The sequence below is a fragment of the Tachyglossus aculeatus genome, chromosome 1 (genome assembly GCF_015852505.1).
Source record: "Tachyglossus aculeatus isolate mTacAcu1 chromosome 1, mTacAcu1.pri, whole genome shotgun sequence".
Classification (NCBI taxonomy): domain Eukaryota; kingdom Metazoa; phylum Chordata; class Mammalia; order Monotremata; family Tachyglossidae; genus Tachyglossus; species Tachyglossus aculeatus.
Window position 1 is genome coordinate 6,682,881 of NC_052066.1, and position 13,815 is coordinate 6,696,695.

Here is a 13,815-nt window from a genome sequence, read left to right on the forward strand (position 1 = left end):
AGCACTGTTCTAAGCGCTGGGGAATTTACAAGGTGATCAGGTTGTCCCACGTGGGGCTCACGGTCTTCATCCCCATTTTACGGATGAGGGAACTGAGGCTCAGAGAATAATAATAATAATAATAATGGCATTTATTAAGCGCTTACTATGTGCAGAGCACCGTTCTAAGCGCTGGGGAATTTACAAGGTGATCAGGTTGTCCCACGTGGGGCTCACGGTCTTCATCCCCGTTTTACGGATGAGGGAACTGAGGTTCAGAGAATAACAATAATAATAATAATGGCATTTATTAAGGGCTTACTATGTGCAGAGCACCGTTCTAAGCCCTGGGGAATTTACAAGGTGATCAGGTTGTTCCACGTGGGGCTCACAGTCTTCATCCCCATTTTACAGATGTGGCCCAGAGAAGTTAAGTGACTTGCCCAGGGTCACACAGCAGACATGTGGCGGAGCAGGGATTCGAACCCACGACCTCTGACTCCAAAGCCCGGGCTCTTCCCACTGAGCCAAGCTGCTCCTCATGGCCGACGGCGGGGAGTTTCGCTTCCTCCTCGAGCTTCCTCAAAATTCCCATCCGGGCCCGCGGTCGGGTTTGCCGGAGAGGGTCGGGCAAATTCAGTCGTATTTACTGAGCGCTCGTTGTCTGCAGAGCAGTGGACTGAGCGCTTGGGAACCTGATCACCTTGTAGCCTCCCCAGCGCTTAGAACAGTGCTTGGCACATAGTAAGCGCTTAATAAATGCCATCATCATTATTATTATTATTACTACAATTCAAGTCATCCCCCGGGGACGGGTTCGAGGCCCGGGCGCCGCCGGCAGGCCGAGCCGTGGAAGATTCGATCTCGCCACCCCGAGCCCGGCCGGCTCCTCGCACGAAGCGTCCGTGGAGGCGGGAGGCGGGGGGGCCGGGCTCGGGGTGGCGAGATCGAATCTTCCACGGCTCAGCCTTTCAATCAATCTGTCAATCAATCAATCAGTCGTATTTATTGAGCGCTTACTGTGTGCAGAGCACTGTACTAAGCGCTTGGGAAGTCCAAGCCTTTCGGCCCCCGGGCTCTCCCTCCGGCCCCGCCTCAAACCCGTCCCCGGGGAGATGACTTGAACTGTACTTCCCAAGCGCTCAGTCCCCTAATATTCATTCATTCAGTCGTATTTATTGAGCGCTTACTGTGTGTGGAGCACTGTATTAAGCGCTTGGGAAGTCCAATCAATCCATCAATCGTATTTATTGAGCGCTGACTGTGTGCGGAGCACTGTATTAAGCGCTTGGGAAGTACAAGTCGGCAACATCTAGGGACGGTCCCTACCCAACAGCGGGCTCGCAGTCTAGAAGGGGGAGGCAGAGAACAAAACAAAACATATTAACAAAATAAAATAAATAGAATAAATATGTACAAATAAAATAAATAGAGTAATAAATCCGTACAAACAAATATACAGGGGCTGTGGGGAGGGGAAGGAGGTGAGGAGGAGGGGAGGGGGAGAGGAAGGAGGGGCCTTCATCCCCATTTTCCAGATGAGGTCACTGAGGCCCAAAGAAGTGAAGTGACTTGCCCAAAGCCATCCAGCCGGGATTAGAACCCAAGACCTCTGACTCCCAAGCCCGGGCTTTCCCCGCTGAAGCCCCATGGCTTCTTTTCCGTGGGGCTCAGTCTTCATCCCCATGTTCCAGATGAGGGAACTGAGGCCCAAAGAAGTAAAGTGACTTGCCCAAAGCCATCCAGCCGGGATTAGAACCCAAGACCTCTGACTCCCAAGCCCGGGCTTTCCCCGCCGAAGCCCCGTGGCTTCTTTTCCGTGGTACTCAGTCTTCATCCCCATTTTCCAGATGAGGGAACTGAGGCCCAAAGAAGTGAAGTGACTTGCCCAAAGCCATCCAGCCGGGATTAGAACCCAAGACCTCCGGCTCCCAAGCCCGGGCTTTCCCCGCTGAAGCCCCGTGGCTTCTTTTCCGTGGGGCTCACAGTCTTCATCCCCATGTTCCAGATGAGGGAACTGAGGCCCAAAGAAGTGAAGTGACTTGCCCAAAGCCATCCAGCTGGGATTAGAACCCAAGACCTCTGGCTCCCAAGCCCGGGCTTTCCCCACTGAAGCCCCGTGGCTTCTTTTCCGTGGTACTCAGTCTTCATCCCCATGTTCCAGATGAGGGAACTGAGGCCCAAAGAAGTGAAGTGACTTGCCCAAAGCCATCCAGCCGGGATTAGAACCCAAGACCTCTGACTCCCAAGCCCGGGCTTTCCCCGCCGAAGCCCCGTGGCTTCTTTTCCGTGGTGCTCAGTCTTCATCCCCATTTTCCAGATGAGGGAACTGAGGCCCAAAGAAGTGAAGTGACTTGCCCAAAGCCATCCAGCCGGGATTAGAACCCAAGACCTCTGGCTCCCAAGCCCGGGCTTTCCCCGCCGAAGCTCCGTGGCTTCTTTTCCGTGGTACTCAGTCTTCATCCCCATGTTCCAGATGAGGGAACTGAGGCCCAAAGAAGTGAAGTGACTTGCCCAAAGCCATCCAGCCGGGATTAGAACCCAAGACCTCCAGCTCCCAAGCCCGGGCTTTCCCCGCCGAAGCCCCGTGGCTTCTTTTCCGTGGTGCTCAGTCTTCATCCCCATTTTCCAGGTGAGGGAACCGAGGCCCAGAGGAGTCACGTGACTTGTCCAAGGTCGCCCAGCAGGCAAGTGGGGGAGCCGGAATTAGAACCCAGGACCTTCTTTCGTTCATTCACTCCGTCGCATTTGTTGAGCGCTTCACTGTACTAAGCGCTTGGAAAGTACAGTTCGGGAACAGATAGGGATGGTCCCTACGCAACAACGGGCTCACAGTCTAGAAGCAGTGTGGCTCAGTGGAAAGAGCCCGGGCTTTGGAGTCAGAGGTCATGGGTTCAAATCTCGGCCCCGCCAATTGTCAGCTGTGGGACTTTGGGCAAGTCGCTTCACTTCTCTGGGCCTCAGTTACCTCATCTGTAAAGTGGGGATTAAGACTGTGAGCCCCACGTGGGACAACCTGATCACCTTGTAACCTCCCCAGCGCTTAGAACAGTGCTTGGCACATAGTAGCGTGGCTCAGTGGAAAGAACCCGGGCTTTGGAGTCAGAGGTCATGGGTTCAAATCTCGGCCCCGCCAATTGTCAGCTGTGGGACTTTGGGCAAGTCGCTTCACTTCTCTGGGCCTCAGTTACCTCATCTGTAAAGTGGGGATTAAGACTGTGAGCCCCATGTGGGACAACCTGATCACCTTGTAACCTCCCCAGCGCTTAGAACAGTGCTTGGCACATAGTAAGCGCTTAATAAATGCCATCATTATTATTATTAGAAGCGGGGAGACAGACAGCATAATAAAACAAGTAGACCGGCATTCATTTATTCAGTCGTATTTGTTAAGCGCTTACTACTACTACTAATAATAATGATGGTATTCGTTAAGCACTTACTATGTGCCAAGCATTCATTCAGTTGTATTTATTGAGCGCTTACTGTGTGCAGAGCACTGTACTAAGCGCTTGGGAAGTCCAAGTTGGCAACGTATAGAGACGGTCCCTACCCAACAGTGGGCTCACAGTCTAGAAGACTGACGACCGTGAGCCCCCCGTGGGACAACCTGATCACCTTGTAACCTCCCCAGCGCTTAGAACAGTGCTTGGCACATAGTAAGCGCTTAATAAATGCCATCATTATTATTATTAGAAGCGGGGAGACAGACAGCGTAACAAAACAAGTAGACCGGCATTCATTTATTCAGTTGTATTTGTTAAGCACTTACTACTACTACTAATAATAATGATGGTATTCGTTAAGCACTTACTATGTGCCAAGCATTCATTCAGTCGTATTTATTGAGCGCTTACTGTGTGCAGAGCACTGGACTAAGCGCTTGGGAAGTCCAAGTTGGCAACACATAGAGACGGTCCCTACCCAACAATGGGCTCACAGTCTAGAAGACTGATGACCGTGAGCCCCCCGTGGGACAACCTGATCACCTTGTAACCTCCCCAGCGCTTAGAACAGTGCTTTGCACATAGTAAGCGCTTAATAAATGCCATTATTATTATTAGAAGCGGGGAGACAGACAGCATATCAAAACAAGTAGACCGGCATTCATTTATATTCCGCAGCGCTTAGAACAGTGCTTTGCACATAGTAAGCGCTTAATAAATGCCATTATTATTATTAGAAGCAGGGAGACAGACAGCATGACAAGTAGACCGGCATTCATTTATTCAATCGTATTTGTTAAGCGCTTACTGCTACTACTACTAATAATGACGGTATTTACTAATTACTTACTATGTGCCAAGCATTCATTCAGTCGTATTTATTGAGCGCTTACTGTGTGCAGAGCACTGGACTAAGCGCTTGGGAAGTCCAAGTTGGCAACATCTAGAGACGGTCCCTACCCAACAGCGGGCTCCCAGGCTAGAAGCGCTTACTATGTGCCAAGCACTGTTCTGATTGCCGGGGGAGATTCAAGGTGATCGGGTTGTCCCATGTGGGGCTCACAGTCCCCATCCCCATTTTACAGATGAGGCAACTGTGGCACAGAAAGGTCAGGCGACATGCCCAAGGTCACGCAGCAGACAAGCGGCGGAGCCAGGAGGCCTTCCCAGACTGAGCCCCTTCCTTCCTCTCCCCCTCGTCCCCCTCTTCATCTCCCCCATCTTACCTCCTTCCCTTCCCCACAGCCCCTGTATATATGGATATATGTTTGTACAGATTTATTACTCTATTTATTTATCTTGTACATATCTATTCTATTTATTTTATTTTGTTAGTATGTTTGGTTTTATTCTCTGTCTCCCCCTTTCTAGACCGTGAGCCCACTGTTGGGTAGGGACTGTCCCTATATGTTGCCAACTTGGACTTTCCAAGCACTTAGTCCAGTGATCTGCACACAGTAAGCGCTCAATAAATACGATTGATGATGATGATGATGATGATGATTGAGCACTTACTGTGTGCAGAGCACTGGACTAAGCGCTTGGGAAGTACAAGTTCGCAACATATAGAGATGGTCCCTACCCAACAGCGGGTTCCCAGTGTAGAAGTGTTTACTATGTGCCAAGCACTGTTCTGATTGCCGGAGGAGATTCAAGGTGATCAGGTTGTCCCACGTGGGGCTCACAGTCCCCATCCCCATTTTACAGATGAGGCAACTGTGGCACAGAAAAGTCAGGTGACATGCCCAAGGTCACACAGCAGACAAGCGGCGGAGCCAGGAGGCCTTCCCAGACTGAGCCCCTTCCTTCCTCTCCCCCTCGTCCCCCTCTCCATCCCCCCGATCTCACCTCCTTCCCTTCCCCACAGCACCTGTATAGATGTATCTATGTTTGTACAGATTTATTACTCCATTTATTTATTTATTTATTTTACTTGTACATATCTATTCTATTTATTTTATTTTGTTAGTATGTTTGTTTTGTTCTCCGTCTCCCCCTTCTAGACTGTGAGCCCACTGTTGGGTAGGGACCGTCTCTAGATGTTGCCAATTTGTACTTCCCAAGCGCTTAGTACGGTGCTCTGCACATAGTAAGCGCTCAATAAATGCGATCGATTGACGATTTATTTATTTATTTATTCATTTATTTAGTTATCTATTTATCTTGTACATATCTATTCTATTTATTTTATTTTGTTAGTACGTTTGGTTTTGTTCTCTGTCTCCCCCTTCTAGACTGTGAGCCCACTGTTGGGTAGGGACTGTCTCTATGTGTTGCCAATTTGTACTTCCCAAGCGCTTAGTACAGTGCTCTGCACATAGTAAGCGCTCAATAAATGCGATCGATTGATGATTTATTTATTTATTTATTTATTCATTTATTTATTTATCTATTTATCTTGTACATATCTATTCTATTTATTTTATTTTGTTAGTACGTTTGGTTTTGTTCTCTGTCTCCCCCTTCTAGACTGTGAGCCCGCTGTTGGGTAGGGACCGTCTCTATGTGTTGCCGACTTGTACTTCCCAAGCGCTTAGTCCAGTGCTCTGCACACAGTAAGCGCTCAATACATACGATTGATTGATTGATTGATTAGAACCCAAGACCTCAGACTCCCAAGCCCGGGCTCTTTCCAGTGAGGATGGTCCCTGACCCACTGTTGGGTAGGGACTGTCTCTATATCAATCAATCGTATTTATTGAGTGCTTACTATGTGCAGAGCACTGTACTAAGCGCTTGGGAAGTACAAATTGGCAACACATAGAGACAGTCCCTACCCAAAAGTGGGCTCACAGTCTAGAAGGGGGACACAGAGAACAGAACCAAACATACCAACAAAATAAAATAAATAGGATAGAAATGTGCAAGTGAAATAAATAAATAAATAAATAAATAGAGTAATAAATATGTACAACCATATATACATATATACAGGTGCTGTGGCGTACTTGGACTTCCCAAGCGCTTAGTCCAGTGCTCTGCACACAGTAAGCGCTCAATAAATACGATTGATTGATTGATTGGTTCTGTTCTCTGTCTCCCCCTTTTAGACTGTGAGCCCACTGTTGGGTAGGGACTGTCTCTATGTGTTGCCAATTTGTACTTCCCAAGCGCTTAGTACAGTGCTCTGCACATAGTAAGCGCTCAATAAATACGATTGATTGATTGATTGATTGACCCGCCTCTTTTTTTTGTTTTGTTTTGTCTTTTCGTCCTTCCCCCCCCGCCCAGTTTGCGAACCCGGATTTCACGCAGCCCATCTCGGAGGTGGTGGACGAGGTCATCCAGAACTGCCCCATCGACGTGCGGCGGCCGCTCTACAAGGTGGGTGCCCGCCGTGCCCGCCGCGCCCGGTCATCCTCATCATCATCATCGATCGTATTTACTGAGCGCTTACTGTGTGCAGAGCACTGGACTAAGCGCTTGGGAAGTCCAAGTTGGCAACATATAGAGACGGTCCCTCCCCAACAGCGGGCTCACAGTCTCCCCGTGTCCATCCCCAGAACATCGTCCTGTCGGGGGGGTCCACTATGTTCCGGGACTTTGGGCGCCGCCTCCAGCGTGACTTGAAGCGCACCGTGGACGCCCGCCTCAAGCTGAGCGAGGAGCTGAGCGGGGGCCGCCTCAAGGTACCCGGGGCCGGGGGGCTTGGCTCGTATTTATTGAGCGCTTACTGGGCCCGGCACTGGACTAAGCGCTTGGAACGGACAGTTCGGCAATAAAGAGGGACCGTTCATTCATTCAATCGTATTTATTGAGCGCTTACTGTGCCCAGCACTGGACTAAGTGCTTGGAACGGACAGTTCGGCAATAAAGAGGGACCGTTCATTCGTTCAGTCGTATTTATTGAGCGCTTACCGTGCCCAGCACTGGACTAAGCGCTTGGAACGGACAGTTCGGCAATAAAGAGGGACCGTTCATTCGTTCAATCGTATTTATTGAGCGCTTACTGTGCCCAGCACTGGACTAAGCGCTTGGAATGGACAGTTCGGCAATAAAGAGGGACCGTTCATTCGTTCAGTCGTATTTATTGAGCGCTTACTGTGCCCAGCACTGGACTAAGTGCTTGTAATGGACAGTTCGGCAATAAAGAGGGACCATTCATTCATTCAATCGTATTTATTGAGCGCTTACTGTGCCCAGCACTGGACTAAGCGCTTGGAACGGACAGTTCAGCAATAGAGGGACCATTCATTCGTTCAGTCGTATTTATTGAGCACTTACTGTGCCCAGCACTGGACTAAGCGCCTGGAACGGACAGTTCGGCAATAAAGAGGGACCGTTCATTCGTTCAGTCATATTTATTGAGCGCTTACTGTGCCCAGCACTGGACTAAGCGCTTGGAACGGACAGTTCGGCAATAAAGAGGGACCGTTCATTCGTTCAATCGTATTTATTGAGCGCTTACCGTGCCCAGCACTGGACTAAGCGCCTGGAACGGACAGTTCGGCAATAAAGAGGGACCGTTCATTCGTTCAATCGTATTTATGGAGCGCTTACTGTGTCCAGCACTGGACTAAGCGCTTGGAACGGAGAGTTCGGCAATAAAGAGGGACCGTTCATTCATTCAGTCGTATTTATTGAGCGCTTACTGTGCCCAGCACTGGACTAAGCACCTGGAACGGACAGTTGGGCAATAAAGAGGGACCGTTCATTCGTTCAGTCGTATTTATTCAGCGCTTACTGTGCCCAGCACTGGACTAAGCGCTTGGAACGGACAGTTCGGCAATAAAGAGGGACCATTCATTCGTTCAATTGTATTTATTGAGCGCTTACTGTGCCCAGCACTGGACTAAGCGCTTGGAACGGAGAGTTCTGCAATAAAGAGGGACCATTCGTTCGTTCAGTCATATTTATTGAGCGCTTACTGTGTCCAGCACTGGACTAAGCGCTTGGAACGGACAGTTCGGCAGTAAAGAGGGACCGTTCATTCGTTCAGTCGTATTTATTGAGCGCTTACTGTGCCCAGCACTGGACTAAGCGCTTGGAACGGACAGTTCAGCAATAAAGAGGGACCATTTATTCATTCAATCGTATTTATTGAGCACTTACTGTGCCCAGCACTGGACTAAGCGCTTGGAACGGACAGTTCAGCAATAAAGAGGGACCGTTCATTCGTTCAGTCGTACTTATTGAGCGCTTACTGTGCCCAGCACTGGACTAAGCGCCTGGAACGGACAGTTCGGCAATAAAGAGGGACCGTTCATTCGTTCAATCGTATTTATTGAGCGCTTACTGTGTGCAGAACACTGGACTGAGCGCTTGGGAAGTCCAAGTTGGCAACATATAGAGACGGTCCCTGCCCAACAGTGGGCTCACAGTCTAGAAGAGGGGAGGCAGATTCATTCATTCATTCATTCAGTTGTATTTATTGAGCGCTTACTGTGGGCAGAGCACTGTACTAATCACTTGGGAAGTCCAAGTTGGCAACATATAGACAGTCCCTACCCAACAGTGGGCTCACAGTCTAGAAGGGGGAGACAGATTCATTCATTCATCCATTCATTCATTCATTCATTCGTATTTATTGAGCGCTTACTGTGTGCAGAGCACTGTACTAAGCACTTGGGAAGTACAAGTTGGCAACATATAGAGACGGTCCCTACCCAACAGCGGGCTCACAGTCTAGAAGAGGGGAGGCAGATTCATTCATTCATTCAATCGTATTTATTGAGCGCTTACTGTGTGCAGAGCACTGGACTAAGCTCTTGGAAAGTCCAATTCGGCAACAGATTGAGACGGTCCCTACCCAACAACGAGAAGCAGCGTGGCTCAGTGGAAAGAGCCCGGGCTTTGGAGTCAGAGGTCATGAGTTCAAATCCCCGCTCCACAAATTGTCAGCTGTGTGACTTTGGGCAAGTCACTTCACTTCTCTGGGCCTCAGTTCCCTCATCTGTAAAATGGGGATGAAGACTGTGAGCCCCCCCGTGGGACAACCTGATCACCTTGTATCCCCCCAGCGCTTAGAACAGTGCTTTGCACATAGTAAGCGGATAACAAATACCATCTTATTATTATTATTAGAAGCGGGGAGACATGTCTGAACAAGGAAACAGGAATCAGTAGAAATAAATAGAATTATAGATTCATTCATTCAGTCGTATTTATTGAGCGCTTACTGTGTGCAGAGCACTGGACTAAGCGCTTGGAACGGACAATTCGGCAACAGATAGAGACGGTCCCTACCCAACAACGAGCTCACAGTCTAGAAGTGGGGAGACAGACGTCTGAACAAGGAAACAGGCATCAGTAGAAATAAATAGAATTATAGATTCATTCATTCAGTCGTATTTATTGAGCGCTTACTGTGTGCAGAGCACTGGACTAAGCGCTTGGAAAGTCCATTTTGGCAACATATAGAGACGGTCCCTACCCAACAGCGAGTCACAGTCTAGAAGTGAGGAGACAGACGTCTGAACAAGGAAACAGGAATCAGTAGAAATAAATAGAATTATAGATTCATTCATTCAGTCAGTCGTATTTGTTGAGCGCTTACTGTGTGCAGAGCACTGGACTAAGCGCTTGGAAAGTCCATTTTGTCAACAGGTAAAAACGGTCCCTACCCAACAACGAGCTCACAGTTTAGAAGTGGGGAGACAGACGTCTGAACAAGGAAACAGGCATCAGTAGAAATAAATAGAATTATAGATTCATTCATTCAGTAGTATTTATTGAGCGCTCACTGTGTGCAGAGCACTGGACTAAGCGCTTGGAACGGACAATTCGGCAATAGAGACCATCCCCACCCACAGTGGGCTCACAGTCTAGAAGAGAGCAGACAGACGTCTGAACAAGGAAACAGGAATCAGTAGAAATAAATAGAATTATAGATTCATTCAGTTGTATTTATTGAGTGCTTACTGTGTGCAGAGCACTGTACTAAGCGCTTCATTCATTCAGTCAGTCGTATTTGTTGAGCGTTTACTGTGTGCAGAGCACTGTATTAAGCACTTGGAATGGACAATTTGGCAATAAAGAGAGACCCTCCCTGCCCACAGTCTAGAAGAGGGGAGACAGATGTTTGAACAAGGAAACAGGCATCAGTAGAAATAAATAGAATTATAGATTCATTCATTCAGTCGTATTTATTGAACGCTTACTGTGTGCAGAGCACTGGACTAAGCACTTGGAACAGACAATTCGGCAATAAAGAGAGACCATCCCTGCCCACAGTGGGCTCACAGTCTAGAAGAGGGGAGACAGACGTCTGAACAAGGATACAGGAATCAGTAGAAATAAATAGAATTATAGATTCATTCATTAATTCAGTCGTATTTGTTGAGCGCTTACTGCGTGCAAAGCACTGGACTAAGCGCTTGGGAAGTACAAGTCGGCAACATATGGAGACGGTCCCTTCCCAGCAACGGGCTCACAGTCTAGAAGGGGGGAAAGAGGCAACAAAACAAGGAAACAGGCATCAGTAGAAATAGAATTATAGATTCATTCATTCAGTCGTATTTATTGAGCGCTTACTGTGTGCAGAGCACTGGACTAAACGCTTGGGAAGGACAAGTCGGCAACATATAGAGACGGTCCCTACCCAACAACAGGCTCACAGTCTAGATACATGCACATCAAAACAAGGAAACAGGCACCTGTAGAAATAAACGGAATTATAGATACGTGCACATCAAAACAAGAAAACTCGTATCAATAGAAATAAATAGAATGATAGACATCTTCATATCGAAACAAAGAAGCAGGCATCAGTAGAAATAAATAGAATTATAGGTACATATCAAAACAAGGAAACAGGTATCAATAGAAATAAAGAGAATGATCGCTACACATCATCATCATCATCATCAGTCGTATTTATTGAGCGCTTACTATGTGCAGAGCACTGTACTAAGCGCTTGGGAAGTACAAATTGGCAACATCGAAACAAGTAAACAGGCCTCGGTAGAAATAAATAAAATTATAGATATCTATACATTGAAACAAGTAAACGGGCATCAGGAGAAATAAATAGAATGATAGCTACACGTCGAAACAAGGAAACAGGCATCAGTAGAAATAAATAAAATTATAGATATCTACGCATTGAAACAAGTAAGCAGGCATCAGTAGAAATAAATAAAATTATAGATAGCTGCACATCGAAACAAGTAAACAGGCATCAGTAGAAATAAATAAAATTACAGATAGCTACACATCGAAACAAGTAAACAGGCATCTGTAGAAATTGAAACAAGTAAACAGGCATCAGTAGAAATAAAATTATAGATTGCTACACATCGAAACAAGTAAACAGGCATCAGTAGAAATAAATAAAATTATAGATTTCTACATATCGAAACAAGTAAACAGGCATCTGTAGAAATTGAAACAAGTAAACAGGCATCAGTAGAAATAAAATGATAGATTGCTACACATCGAAACAAGTAAACAGGCATCAGTAGAAATAAATAAAATTACAGATAGCTACACATCGAAACAAGTAAACAGGCATCTGTAGAAATTGAAACAAGTAAACAGGCATCAGTAGAAATAAAATTATAGATTGCTACACATCGAAACAAGTAAACAGGCATCAGTAGAAATAAATAAAATTATAGATTTCTACATATCGAAACAAGTAGACAGGCATCTGTAGAAATTGAAACAAGTAAACAGGCATTAGTAGAAATAAATAAAATTATAGATTGCTACACATCGAAGCAAGTAAAGAGGCATCAGTAGAAATAAATTATAGATATCTACACATCGAAACAAGGAAACAGGCATCAGTAGAAATAAATAAAATTATAGATATCTACGCATCGAAACAAGTAAACAGGCATCAGTAGAAATAAATAGAATTATAGATAGCTACACATCGAAACAAGTAAACAGGCCTCAGTAGAAATAAATAGAATTATAGATATCTACACATCAAAACAAGTAAACAGGCATCTGTAGAAATTGAAACAAGTAAACAGGCATCAGTGGAAATAAATAAAATTATAGATAGCTACACATCGAAACAAGTAAAGAGGCATCAATAGAAATAAATCATAGATATCTACACATCGAAACAAGGAAACAGGCATCAGTAGAAATAAATAAAATTATAGATATCTTCACATCGAAACAAGTAAACAGGCATCAGTAGAAATAAATGAAATAAATAAAATGATAGATATCTACACATCGAAACAAGTAAACAGGCATCAGTAGAAATAAATAGAATTATAGATACGTACATATCGAAACAAGGAAACGGGCATCAGTAGAGATGAACAGAATAATAGATAGACATCAAAACAAGGAAAGGGGCATCTTTAGAAATAGAATTATACATACGTGTAATAATAATAATAATAATAATAATAATAATAATAATGATGGCATTTGTTAAGTGCTTAATATGTGCAAAGCACTGTTCTAAGTGCTGGGGAGGATAGAAGGTGATCAGGTTGTCCCATGTGGGGCTTACAATCTTAATGCCTATTATTATCAAAACAAGGAAACAGGCATCAGTAGAAATAAATAAAATTATAGATATCTACACATCAAAACAAGGAAACAGGCATCAGTAGAAATAAATGAAATAAATAAAATTGTAGATTTCTACACATTGAAACAAGTAAACAGGCATCAGTAGAAATAAATGAAATAAATAAAATTATAGATATCTACACATCGAAACAAGTAAACAAGCATCAGTAGAAATAAATAGAATCATAGATACGTACGTATCGAAACAAGGAAACAGATATCAATAGAGATGAACAGAATAATAGATAGACATCAAAACAAGGAAACGGGCATCTGTAGAAATAGAATTATAGATTCATACTTATAATAATAATAATAATATAATGATGGCATTTGTTAAGCACTTAATATGTGCAAAGCACTGTTCTAAGTGCTGGGGAGGTTACAAGGTGATCAGGTTGTCCCATGTGGGGCTTACAATCTTAATGCCTATTATTATCAAAACAAGGAAACCGGCATCAGTAGAAATAAATAAAATGATAGATATCTACACATCGAAACAAGTAAACAGGCATCAGCAGAAATAAATAGAATTATAGATACGTACGTATCGAAACAAGGAAACAGATATCAATAGAGATGAACAGAATAATAGACATCAAAACAAGGAAACGGGCATCTGTAGAAATAAAATTATAGATTCATGGTTATAATAATAATAATATAATGATGGCATTTGTTAAGCGCTTAATATGTGCAAAGCCCTGTTCTAAGAGCTGGGGAGGATACAAGGTGATCAGGTTGTCCCATGTAGGGCTTATAATCTTAATGCCTATTATTATCAAAACAAGGAAACAGGCATCAGTAGAAATAAATAAAACTATAGCTATCTACACATCGAAACAAGTGAACAGGCATCAGCGGAAATAAATAGAATTATAGATACGTACATATCGAAACAAGGAAGCAG

General features: G+C 45.0%; 1 protein-coding gene across 1 annotated transcript in view; it reads left to right on the forward strand.

The window, feature by feature from the left end:
- The window catches only part of ACTR3 (actin related protein 3), an 82,049-nt gene that overhangs the window by 55,093 nt on the left and 13,141 nt on the right, over positions 1-13,815 (forward strand). Inside the window, exons 9-10 of the mRNA XM_038747468.1 lie at positions 6,657-6,749; positions 6,929-7,054. Of these exons, the coding sequence (XP_038603396.1) occupies positions 6,657-6,749; positions 6,929-7,054 (219 nt within the window). The remainder of the gene's footprint in view (positions 1-6,656; positions 6,750-6,928; positions 7,055-13,815) is intronic.